Below are 13,772 nucleotides of genomic sequence, written 5' to 3' on the forward strand. Positions count from 1 at the left end.
AGCTGTTCCTTTTCTAACACAGATTGGCAATTTTTTTTCTTTTTTTGAGACAGGGTCTCACTTGGTCACTCAAGCTGTAGTGCTGTGGTACAATCTTGGCTCATTGCAACTTCCACCTCCCATGTTCAAGCAATTCTCCTACCTCAGTCTCCCGAGTAGCTGGGACTACAGGCATACACCACCATGCCCAGCTAATTTTTGTATTTTTTGGTAGTCAGGGTTTCACCATGCTGGCCAGGCTGATCTTGAACTCCTGACCTCATGTGATCTGCCCACCTTGGCCTTCCAAAGTGCTGGGATTACAGTCATGTGCCACCACACCCAACTCAAAATTTTCAATAGTTAGGATAAATTCTTTCTTTTCTAATTTCCTTCTTTTGCTCTTTCCTAAATCTACTGTTTTGGCAGGCTTGTCTTAACTAATTCTTTGGAACACTATGATTTTTGAACTGTCTGAGACTGTGTTCCTGAGCAATTGGTTAGGAAGAAAGTCTTTGCTAAAATTTAACATCAATTTAAATATATCTTAAAATATATTAAAAATAATCCCTTGTTAACCAATTTTGACACTTTTGGGATATACTCCAAATGAAGTTTTCTATATAACCAATAAGTAACAGTTCTCTCTGTACGTCTGTTCAAACAGTAGTACAAAGGTAAAAATCAATTACTTGGCCAGCTTGCCTTGTCCTAACATCGATGACATAGCTATTACTATCAAGTACAAAGACACATAGATCAACTGATAAATTATATATTACATGTTTATTAAGAGCACAACTTTTATGTAAAATTTACATTTAATGAAAAAAATCAAAAATATTTACAAAATCTTGGAAGACAGATGTGCATTGTTCTAATTACAATCCAAAGTAGTAAATAACAATCCTTAAAAACTCACATTTGTTAGAGTTATGTTTACAAATTCTTCGTTAAAGAGGCAGCTACAAAGTTTATCACTATACATAAGCAAGAACCAGCTTGCTAGGTACATTTCCCATTGAAAATCTACTGGTCTCTTTCACACCATTAGTGGATTTTTAAATGAAAAAAAAAAAAAAATCAATATAAACTCATATGGCTTCAAAATTGTAACCTGTACTCAATACTTGGTATGAAGACTGTGGTAATTAAGAAAGTGCAGAAGTTTAACCATTTCACTAATTTGTACATTTTTAGGTAATACCTGATTAAAAACAAACACGGTAAGAACAGTGTCTGAATTCTAATAATAAAATATTGACTGCCCAATCAAAGCAGTTTGATTGCGAAGCAGATTACAGTTAGAATTCCAGTAAGGGACTGTAATTGGCATTTAAAAGAGCATAAAATAAGAGTTAGAAATTCTAATTTTGCTCACTATTTAGTAAAGATCAGCGTTTTAGCAAATTATGTGCTGCTTTAGTCAAATCTAAATTCAGACTTGGGCTAACATTGAATATATAAAAAAGCACATACTGTGTTATATGTTGCTAAAGAGTAGATTTTCTGCTGTATTTAGTATAGCAAGATGTTACATAAATGACTAGTAATAGAGGTTTTATTTTCTGTGAAGCTTAACGGAACAATTAGTGGTTTTATATAAATTATCATATATAACACAATTTATCACTTCTATTAGGCAAATAAAGGACACTCATATTTATTATTATAAATGAAATTCCCATTTGTAAATTATGAAGCCTCATCCAAAATATTTTATTTCTTCAATTCATCAAGATTTGCTATTAAAGTTAGGTTTCTTACTATTTAGTACTGGTAGTTTATTTTTAGAAATGTTTAACCAAATACATCACTTCAAATAATTTTCCTACTTTTATGAAGTAGAAACTGAATAATTAAAATGTACATATTGGTAATTTTTCCAATTGTTGAAATGAAAACAAATGGCAGTGCTTCTCCTTCTGTTTCTAAAATTAATCTTTTAAAAAATGCATTCCTCAAAAAATACCATAAAACTCATGTTCACAACACAATCAGTAAATAAATGCATAAATTTTCAACGATAAAGTGTCAAGGAAAATGCTAAATTGAGAGTTAAAATACCAGTTACCAATTTAGCACTATAGTTTTTTAGAATTTGTTTTAAAATTCACACACTTTTGATGAGGTTAATGTCAAGTATCTGAAGGTAATTTTTCTTCCTGTAAACACATGCCATTGGGTTTATATTTCTCTTTCTAGTGGCTACAGTGTATCACCAAAGAAGTGAGCCAGGATTCTTAAGTTACGCTTTATGACTCTGAATTCCCTTCCCAGTTGCAGGCCAAAAATATTTACAAAAATTGCAAGTATCTTATAAAAATGCTTGATCATTGTAAGATTCTGAACAGAAGATTCAGACTGAGAAAAAGTGAGGCACATTAATGAACACAAACTGTATAGGCACATCTCTGGCTTTTGTTATTGTTTTAAAAGGCACACATTATGCAATTCCATATAAAAATAAATTAAATCTACAGCATTAAATCATCAAAAAAATCACAACTTCTATAAAGTTAACTAACTGCAGAAGTAAACGTCTCTGCTGTCATTTGCAAGCTTATTTTAAAACACATTGCACTTGAGAATTTTTTTAAAAATCATAGAAAACATCACTTATACTTTATTAATGTTTATGAGAATCAAATTATAGATTTTTTGCATACAACTTGGACTCTGGTCTGATTACCTTATGGCACATAACTCAATTTGATTGGGTGTTCTGAGTTAACATTACCCAAAACTTGGAATTCATGTTCTATTTGTATACACTGAATATCAAACTTATGAAATTTCAAAGTTATCTCTGACTCTAAAAATTTATGGAAAGCTAAATTACTTTGTGCTTGCTCTCCTGAAATTTTAGGCCTACTATTACACTATAACCCCTTTTTTCAACATAGACACTGGAAATAATTTAAAAATTAAGCCTACAAAAACTTCATTTTTACTGAGAATCTGAATAAATGTGCTTCCTGAATATTGCAGTTGATCATTTACAACATAGAGAATCATTTCAGTACTATTTCTTTCAATGACTCACTTTAAAAGTGCGATTTAATGTTTGTAGTCAGCTCTCAAATATGTCTAAGTTTGAAAGACATCATACAAGTTAAAATAGTGTTTGGAAAGAACAGATAATGCAGAATGGCAGGTTTGTACTCCCTGAAGCCAAACCACTTTCCCAGGTCCATCAACAATCCGCCAGGTATCGTCCTGAAAAACACCAAGCAGACCTTTGCAATTACAATTTCAAATGCACTCTAAGGACATTTTCCACTGTGGTTACCAATACAAAACTCTAGTTCCCATCTGCTATTTACAATACATTAGAATCAGATAACAGGTGTTCAGCTATACTGACTGTAAGTACTCTCTCTCAGGTGTGTCTCTACCTGGCACCTTGTACCAAGGGTTAAAGAAAAAGTTTCCATGTCTTTAGATTATAAATTGCTTAACAGTTTTTCAGTAACTGTTAGAATACAAATGTTTCCCATGTACATTAAAAAGTTTGAAATCTCCTAACTTACCAGTAGCAAACCGCTTCTTTATTAAGGAAAGTCTATAGCCAGTGCCTATAAGTTCGAAATCTACTCCTGAAAGGGTACTTCCCTCGCTGAGGAATTGCACTGCAAGTGTCATGGGTTTACTAGGTCCTTCTGAAAGATCAAATTTTGCTCGGAGGGACCCAGAACCTACAAAGAAAAGAATAAAGCACTTACACTGGGTAAAATACATTTTACACAAAATAGAATCAAATGAGCAAGTAAGCTAAACTACATCAGTCCTGTGCTACATTCATTAGATGTGCACAGTAAACAAATCATTATCCTGTTTCCAAATCACATATATTTTAGTGAATATGAATTTTCATTAAGTAAATAACCCACGCTTTTCCTTTACTCAATACTAATCTTCAGAGATGTTTACTACTGGACTCCTATGCTATATGCATGTTGAGGCAAGTCAAAAGAGAAGATGGAAGTAATTGAGGACAGCCCAGAGAAAAACCCTAGGAGGGATATAGGTGGCATAAAGTTAAAAAAGAAATGACTACTGAGTAGTGGAAGAAGTAAAGATGGAAAGGTAACTATGTTTGGGAAAAGTTGTATAACATTGCTATTTTCTATTCACTTTTCTTTTTAAAATTGTATTGGTCTAACATAATGCCAAGTAGGTAGTTCTGAGGTGTTCTGTTTCTGATATCATCACCATTTATTCAGTATACCTCAGTCTAACGGAATGGTAGGAACAGTAAACCAATAATTATAATGAATATTATAAATGCTTTAAAGGAGCTCTAAGGAGCCACAGGCACAAAGGCACCTATCTCAGCTGAAAATTATAAATGGTGGTGGGGATGATGGTGTGTATTTTAGGCAGAAGTTACCAAAGATAGAGAGACAGAGAGAGCATGACGCATTTAAGGAAATAGCATCTATATCAGATTAGCTGGAGAACAGGATACAGGTAGAGGGGAGTGGCAGATGAGACTAGAGTGGTAGCACTAGCCAGACCATGGTAAGAAATTCATGACGTAACCATTGGAAATAACCAAAGATAAGGAAGACAAGAACATTTCAGATTAGTGTCTCAAAAACGAAGAGAAGCACAAGATGCAAGTCAAAACAGTTTGGGACTCTAGATGATAGAAAAGGGGGACCTAAACTAGGGCTAATAAAAAGGAAAGATATTAAGAAAGTTATTTGAAAGATATTTAGGAGTTGGCATCAAGAAATGAGAAAGGAGGAGTCTAGGAGGGTTCCCAGGTTTCTGGGTAGAGCAAATGGACAGAAATGCTAGGTACTAGCAGTAAGATCCTGTGATCCCTTGCACAGAAAAGTTTAACACTACACAGGGAAATGGAGAATAAGGTGTCGCAACATTGATCCAATTTGTATTATTATGCCTGGAGGTGCAGATCAGTAGTGGAGATGAACTGCTGCCTTATTCTTAATTACCGTCCAGGCCCTCAAACTTCTACAATTCTTGATAAGCAATTCGGTTGTGCAAAAGTTCTACCATAGGCCAAGAGCGAGAACCTTGACAATCACCTTAGAAATATTTATTGTACCTCTTCTGAGTACACAGTTAGCAACAGAAAACAGATTTCTATTTTACAGAAATTTTTTTTTTTTTTTTTGAGACAAGAGTCTCACTCTGTCACCCAGGCTGGAGTGCAGTAGCACAATCTTGGCTCACTGCAACCTCCGCCTCCCGGGTTCAAGCGATTCTCCTGCCTCAGCCTCCCGAGTATCTGGGATTATAGGCGTACACCACCATGCCCGGCTAATTTTTGTATTTTTAGTAGAGATGGGGTTTCACCATATTGGTCAGGCTTGTCTTGAACTCCTGATGTCATGATCCACTCGCCTCAGCCTCCCAAAGTGCTGGGATTTCAGGCGTGAGCCACCACGCCCAGCCTATTTTATAGCATTCTTATTTAGATATTTATTTATTTATTTTTTGAGACAGAGTCTCCCTCTAAGGCCCAAGCTGGAATACAGTGGTACAATCTTGGCTCACTGAAACCTCTGCCTCCCAGGTTCAAGCTAGTCTTGTGCCTCAGCCTCCTGAGAAACTGAGACTACAGACACGTGCCACCATACTCGGCTAATTTTTGTATTTTTAGTAGAGACAGGGTTTCGCCATGTTGTCTAGGCTGGTCTCCAACTCCTGGCCTCAAATGATCCACCTGCCTCAGCCTCCCAAAGTGCTGAGATCGCAGGCATGAGCCAACATGCCTGGCCTTGGATATTTCTTTTTAAAGGCTTGACTAACCACATCAAAAACTGCGTTTATAAGATTTTTCCATTTCCTCACAGAAACACCTGATACCTGAATAGCAGAGGGAAACTTAAAATCTGGTTAGAAAATTTGTGTCTTATTTTTTTGAGACAGAGTCTCACTCTGCACCAGGCTGGAGTGCAGTGGCATGATCTCAGCTCACTGGAACCTCCGCCTCCCGGGTTCAAATGATTCTCCTGCCTCAGCCTCCTGAGTGGCTGACACTACAGGCACGTGCTACCACATTCAGCTAATTTTTGTATTTTTAGTAGAGACGGGGTTTCACCATGTTGGCCAGGATGGTCTTGATCTCTTGACCTCACGATCTGCCCACCTCGGCCTCCCAAAGTGCTGGGATTACAGGCATGAGCCACTGCACCCAGCCTGTGTCCTGTCTTGGGTGTGCTACCACATTCAGCTAATTTTTGTATTTTTAGTAGAGACGGGGTTTCACCATGTTGGCCAGGATGGTCTTGATCTCTTGACCTCACGATCTGCCCACCTCGGCCTCCCAAAGTGCTGGGATTACAGGCATGAGCCACTGCACCCAGCCTGTGTCTTATTTTTGAGAGAACAAATTTCTTTCTTGGTCATTATTTACAATAGTATAGTTTCACTATATTGGGGAAAAAGATGCTTTTGTTTTTCTAAACTGGTTATAAGCCCTTAATGCAAATAGGATTGCTGGTTTACTTCAATTTAAACTAGGAATTTCAGCTTGGCTCACAAAAAGCTATATATTAATAGCTAGGGTTAAAGTCAATGCAGTTGGCCAGCTGAAAATGGGCAACCTGTAAGTACCAAACAGCAAAAAAGAAACTGCACATTTGCTTGGTTATTTCACCCAATGTATGGCTCTCTAGTAAAAGTCTTATTCAGCATGGCAGGTATAAATGAATAAACAACACTGATACATTTATGGTCCTTTATACAGAAATATCTATGATAAAAGCTACTGATATGTTTTATATTTTGATGATATTATGCTCAAAATATTCAAAAAGAAAAAGCTCAGCAATATTTGAAAAACCAAAAAAACCTATCAAATAGAGAAGCTACTGGCGACTAGGCTGGGCATGGTGGCTCACGCCTGTAATTCCAGCACTTTGGGAGGCCAAAGCTGGCAGATCACCTGAGATCAGGAGTTCAAGACCAGTCTGGCCAACATGGTGAAACCCCGTCTCTACTAAACACACAAAAAGTAACCGGGTGTGGTGGTAGGCGCCTGTAACCCCAGACACTCGGGAGGCTGAGGCAGGAGAATCACTTGAACCTGGGAGGCGGAGCTTGCAGTGAGCCAAGATCGTGCCACTGCACTCCAGCCTGGGCAACAGAGTGAGGCTCCATTTAAAAAAAAAAAAAAGAAAAGAAGAAAAAAACGAAAACAACAAGCAGAAAAGTTATTGTAGACTAAAATTATACATTCAAAAGAAGGCAGAAGAATTCTCTTTTGATTAAGAAAAAATAAGACTATCTAATGTTAAAAACTTGGCTGTCCTGAGAATTACATCCTTATTATAAGTTGAGTTATAGAAGTGTTCAGCTAACAGAGCCTTTTCCTCGGCATTACGAACACAAACAGATGCACTTAGTGAGAGAAGCATAACTTGCTTCTCCTTAAAATAATCATCAGAAAATTGAAGGATGTTGACAGTTAGCTTTAATAGGGGGAAATGGACAGGAAAAAGGTTCTTTCAGAGAAATGGAGAAGGCAAAGGGGCTTTTTTTTTTTTTTAGACAGAGTCTCACTCCATCACCCAGGCTGGAGTGCAGGGGCACCATCTCAGCTCACTGCAACCTCCACCTCCTTGGGTTCAAGTGATTCTCATGCTTAAGTCCCCCAAGTAGCTGGAATTACAGGCATGCACCACCAAGTCCAGCTAATTTTTGTATTTTTAGTCGAGATGGGGTTTCACCATGTTGGCTAGGCTGGTCTTGAACTCCTGTCTTCAAGTGATCCGCCTGCCTCGGCCTCCCAAAGTGCTGGGATTACAAGTGTGAACCCCTGTGCTGAGACGGCAAACAGCTTTTTAAAGCCTGGGAGCTTCTACATGATTTCTGGGCGGTCAGGATAATCTCATTAACAGAATGAACTCAACTGTGTTAAATCAGTTTTAATTAGTTATCAGGTTACCTACATGGAACACATAGTTCTATTTTCTAAAATTTACTAGGTATTGTTTCTTAATGTTAGCATGTAAGTATAAGAGGTATTTACATAATATTTATAAAGTTATAGCAAAAGAAATTCTTTTTCTTACAGAGAACACATACTCAATCTACAGGAACAAATGTGTTCTGAATCTCAGCTGGTCCATTCTTACTAAAGGTATTAACTTCCACCTAGTGGTCAGTTCTAGAACTGTGGGCATGAAATTCCAGAAGGAAACTTCAAATGAACATGCCCTTAAAAAAGGTATTGCAGTGCTTCCAGGAACAGTGCACCCTTGGCCAGGTGCAGTATCTCAGGCCTGTAATCCCAGCACTTTGGGAGGCCAAGGCGGGCGGATCACAAGGTCAGGAGACCGAGACTATCCTGGGTAATATAGTGAAACCCCGTCTCTACTAAAAAAAAATATATATATATGTGTGTTTATATATATATGTTTTTATATATATACATATATATATGTTTATATATATAAACATCTACACACACACACACACACACACACACACACACACAAAAATTAGCTGGGCGTGGTGGTGTGTGCCTGTAGTCCCAGCTACTTGGGAGGCTGAGGCAGAAGAATCGCTTGAACCTGGGAGGTGGAGGTTGTAGTGAGCTGTGATCGTGTCACTGCACTCCAGCCCGGCGACAAAGTTAGACTCCATCTTCAAAAAAAAAAAAAAAAAAATCCATCTTCAGTGACATCATTTTATAAACAAAAAAGGACGCACACACTTACCTCCATTTTCTGATTTTTCTGAAATACTGGACAATTTCCAAAAGGCTTTCATTTGTTCTGCATTCCTGCAATAAGAACAGATATCTTCAGGTTTTGTATCTAGTATAGTACCTGATAGATGGATGGGACCTCAATAAGTGTATTTTAAATATTTTCACTACAACAAATATAGTGCTAAGTTTAAGTAGTATTAACTGGTGAAAATGTGTTTATGATATAGTATAAATAAATATAATGCTGTATCTTTTTCAATTAATGGAAGTTTACCAAATTATGTAATTCTTCTCATTCCTATTGGTCAGAGAAAGTAAAACGGAATGTGTATAGGAATCAGTACCTTCATTAGTCAAGGAAGACACATGTTATTAAATGATGAAGCAACTATAAAGAGTGGTTAGCCTATACTAATACTAACAGAGGGGACAGGAGAAGCTGCTAAGAGATAGGAGTAACTAATACTATTAAACACTAATTAGATAGCTGTTCCTGTTCCTACAGATATGCCAGATGCTATATTTAATCCATAAAATAATTATTTGTATTTTTTGGAATCATTCAAGTCTGGGTGGTACTTAGAGAAAACTAGTTTTGTTTATTTTTTATTAAGATTACTATGGTTTGACTAGTAAAATGAACCGCATCTTTTACAGCATGGTTTCTACGGAAAAAGGCACTAAAACTTTTCAAACTTCTAAGAAAACTTACAGAACTTGGGTTCTAGAAGTTGGGGATTCCAACAAAAATTTAGTGGGAATTCAGAAACATATGTTTAATTTACCATATTGCAGGGGGAAGGGACTGCATGTTCGTTACTCCTCCATCCACTGGTACCACCACCTGTATGTTGGAAAGCACACTAGGTGCCACCATAGCTTCTGGATTGTATTTATAATCCACTCTAAGATCTGTGGTGCTAGCACTACATTTCCAGTATGTTGCGAGATTCAGAGGAGTGGACTGAATACCATTTGATGATACCTTTAAAGAGAAAAAAACAAACAATTGTTTTTGGCCTGAAAAGTTAACAAGTCATGTTAATGACAGACACTTGAACACGTAAGTCCACAGAATCAAAACTATCTAATGAGGGGACTATCTGTTGGCAGAGTGAAGCAGACCCTTCTCAAAGGAGTAAAGGTCATTCTCATTGTCTGAATCTACTACTACCTACATCAAAATTGCTGTGGTGCTTGTTTATAATGCACATTCCCTTAGCTTCAACTGCAGAAAATCTGATTCAACAGCTTAGGGACAGGGTACAGAAATCAGCATTTTATCAAGGAATTCTTATTTATGCATGTAAAGTTTGCGAATCTTCCAACATTCAACACATAATTCAAAGATTCTTCATAAAGTATAAGAATTCAGATTTAGAACACTGAGAAAAAAACGCCACTACATAGTACCACAAGCCTGGAATTAGAATACTTCCAACTTCAAAGGTTTAATCACATGACTCACAGTAAATGGTATAATTCCTTCAAATTCTTAAGCTCCTTGTCCAAATGCTCCTTTTTAAGGAGACCTACTCTGACTGCTGTTTTAATTTACACTGAAAACTGTATTTTCAATCTTTCTTACCTTAGTTCATACTTTTTCTTTTTTTCATACCACTCATTTTCTAACATAGAATATTATGATTATTATTTTGAGGCAGGGTCTCACTCTGTTGCTCAGGCTGGAGTGCAGTGGCATGCTCAAGGCTCACTGCAGCCTCTCCTGGGCTCAAGCAATCCTCCCGCCTCAGCCTTCGTACTAGCTAGGACTACAGGCTTGTGCCACCACACCCGGATAATTTTACATTTTTTGTAGAGATGGGGTTTCTTTATATTGCCCAGACTGGTCTTGAACTCCTGGACTCAAGCACTCTTCTCGCCTCGGCCTCTCAAAGTACTGGTATTATAGGCGAGAACAATGAAGTCCAGCCCATAGAATATTACTGATCTTTACTGTCTCCCTGTCCTACTCCCAGCAATTACATATACTGAATAATACACATCAGTTGAATAAATCAACATCTGTAAGAAACTTTAAGTCAATTTAAGTGGCAGCACTTTTTTATTCTTTCAGTATTTATTTTCTAGAAACATAAGCCACTTTAATAAAATTACCCTATTAAAAACTCAAACGATAGAGAAATATAAAGTAGGAAATTTATCCCTTGGAATTTTGGCATATATCCTTCTAGATTCTTCAGGCATATGCAAACATAGATCCGTGTCATTCTTTTTAATGGCTATAGTAATTAATTTCTTCCTCTGCTGATGTGTATGCTTAGGTGGTTTCTAAACAATGCTACAGCGAATATCCTTTGTGCCTTATCTTCATCCAATTGTGTATTTCTGAAGATTCCTGGAAGTGGAATTGTTGAATTAAAGGTTACATCTTTCAACAATCTAACAGGATTGCCTTCTAAGAGGTTTTACTTGCATCCTATTAACAAGTGATCACACCCTAAAATACTGGATAAAGCGATCTTTCATTTTTGTAAATCTGATGGGCTAAAACTGCTATCTCATTGTTATCTTAGTATTTACTGCTCTCATTACTACTAACATGGAGCATCTTTCCATAGGTTATTTATCTATTGAGTTATTAACATGTTGCTTACAAATTTATAAGGGCTCTTTGGGGTAAGCCCTTTGGTCCATCTTACGTGTCATAAATACTTTTCTCACAGATTAAATACTTACTGTGTTTAAAGGTTTAACAAAATACTTTATACACACACACATTAATTTATCAAAGATCTCATTCTCTTCTTATATGGCTTCTGGGTTTCATATCATACTTAGGTCTTCTGCACTTCAAGATTAAAATATGTAATAAATATGTATTACATATATACACACACAGAGAGATACACATACAGTATCTCTCTCAGCATACTTGGGGGGGTTGGTTCCAGGAACCCTGTGTATATACTAATCTGTGCATACTCAAGTCCCATAGTTGGCCCTGTGGAATCCACATATAGAAAAAGCTGGCCCTCTGTTTATACATGAGTTTTGCATCCCACAATCATCGTATTTTCAACTGGCGTTTGGTTAAAAAGAATCCTTGTGTAAGTGGACCTGCACAGTTTAGATCCTTGTTGTTTAAGGGTCAACTGTATCTTCACCCATGACTTTATTTTAGTACCTTTGTGGTTAATTATTATTATTATTATTAAACCTTTGATACACATGGATTTTATTTTGGCTAAAAGTGTAAGAGGGATTCAGCTTAATTTTTTTCTCAAGTGTCTAGCTTGCTATCCTCAACATCATTTATTGAAAAATTCATCATGTCCACATTGCCTTGAAATGCTATGTTGTGTAAACAATTTTCCATTTATTCTTAGATCTATTTCTGGATACTCTAATCTATTCCTTCATCTGGCCATCTACTGCTGCGTTAGTTCCAAACTATTTTAAATACTGTTGCCTTATACTAAGCTTTCCCATTAAAGCTAAAACATTACTCCACTTTACTGTTTAAAACATTTCTTGCCAAGAGCGGTGGCTTGTGCCTTTAGTCTCAGTTACTCGGGAGGCTAAGGCTGGAAGACTGCTTGAGCCCAGGAGTTTTGAGGCTGCAGTGAGATATGATCACGCTACTCTACTCCATCCTGAGCAAGAGAATGAGACTCCATCTCTTTAAAATAAAAAATTTCTGACTTATTCTCATAAGCTTTATTCTTCCAGAGAAACCTGAAAATGACTGTCAAGCCTCCAAACACAAAGACATAACTACTGGGTTTCTGATCAGGATTATATTAAATGTATAAGTTAATTGAGAAACAGCTAAACTTTTACAGCATGAATCTTCCCATATTCAAGTCACTAGGGACTGTGTTGTATTTCTTCCTAATTGTTTTACTGTGAATATTTTTCTCCACTAGTTTTTCTAATTGGCTTTGAAAGTTATTAATTTTGGTATTAATTTCTAAACTGACCACCATATTAAATGCCCTTATGTCAAACAGTTTTTCAGTTGGTTCTCTTGAGAGGAATATATCACCTGGAAGCAATAATAATTTTGGTTCCTCTTTCCCAGTATTTATTAATGCTTATTTTGTTCTCTTATACATCCAGAAAACTCTTATATACTAACAGGATCTACTAATGGGCATTAGGATACGCTAATGGGCATCTCTGCCATTCCTAACTTTAACTGATTACTTTGGGAGTTTCACTGTTAAGACTGACACTGCTAGTCTTTTCTGGTTAAGGACGAATTCATGCATTTATATTTACTCAGTTATTTTAATCATGAATACATGGTGAATTTTACCAAACTGGTCAAAATCTCCACTGGCTTATTCTAATTTCAAAACATCCTTGAATTTCTGGGGGAAAAACTCACTTGGCTATGACATACTTATTCATTTAATTATATGCTAGACTCCATTTGTTAATATTTTAATTTAGAATTTTTGCAATGACATGACACTCACCTGATACTTTAATACATCTATATTATAATAAGAAGCAGCTGGATTTTGCTCTGACAGCTTCTTGAGGTAGACAGTAACAGCTTGCATGTTCATCCAAAAATCTTTTGTGTTAGAATCACATTGTGATGGATCACTACATGTATAAAAAATATATTTGTTATTTTATTGATTTATCTTTATTTTTTGCCTCTGTGTAGTAATTTGGTGACCCAGGAAAAACTAGTAGAAATAAACCAAGAGGTGAGATGAAGGAAAATGACATCAGGGGATGAAAAATGGAACACAGGAGAAGCCTGCTTGAAAGATGAGAAGATGGAGAGATAGGAAAGAATCTTAAAATAACTATTAGCACCACTGAAAACAAAATAAAAAGACAGCAGAAGGGTGTTTAGTAAGAATAATTTTGGCATGATTTTCAAATTGAATATTATTATTTCAACGAAGAAGGGGAAAAAAACATTTTTTTTGAGACAGGGTCTAGCTCGGTCACCGAGGCTGGAGTGCAGTGACATGATCTTGGCTCACTGCAACCTCTGCCTCCCAGGCTCAAGCGATTCTCCCACCTCAGCCTCCTGAGCAGCTGGGACTACAGGCACGCATCATCATGCCCAGTTAATTTTTGTTCTTGTGGTTTTTTTTCTTGTTTTTTTTTTTTT

The 13,772-nt window shown here is 36.6% G+C and overlaps 1 protein-coding gene across 2 annotated transcripts in view; it reads right to left on the bottom strand.

The window, feature by feature from the left end:
• Window positions 1–746: 746 nt before the first annotated feature.
• The window catches only part of FCHO2 (FCH domain only 2), a 135,682-nt gene continuing 122,656 nt past the window's right edge, over window positions 747–13,772 (bottom strand). For both annotated transcript variants that reach the window (XM_011996871.1, XM_011996863.1), the window contains 5 exons: window positions 13,117–13,249; window positions 9,457–9,656; window positions 8,679–8,743; window positions 3,513–3,677; window positions 747–3,198 (listed from right to left, as the gene is read on the bottom strand). In XM_011996871.1, coding sequence (XP_011852261.1) covers window positions 3,176–3,198; window positions 3,513–3,677; window positions 8,679–8,743; window positions 9,457–9,656; window positions 13,117–13,249 — 586 coding nt within the window. In that variant the 3' untranslated portion in view covers window positions 747–3,175. The remainder of the gene's footprint in view (window positions 3,199–3,512; window positions 3,678–8,678; window positions 8,744–9,456; window positions 9,657–13,116; window positions 13,250–13,772) is intronic.

Source organism: Mandrillus leucophaeus, unplaced genomic scaffold (assembly GCF_000951045.1).
Source record: "Mandrillus leucophaeus isolate KB7577 unplaced genomic scaffold, Mleu.le_1.0 Scaffold114, whole genome shotgun sequence".
Taxonomy (NCBI): Eukaryota; Metazoa; Chordata; class Mammalia; order Primates; family Cercopithecidae; genus Mandrillus; species Mandrillus leucophaeus.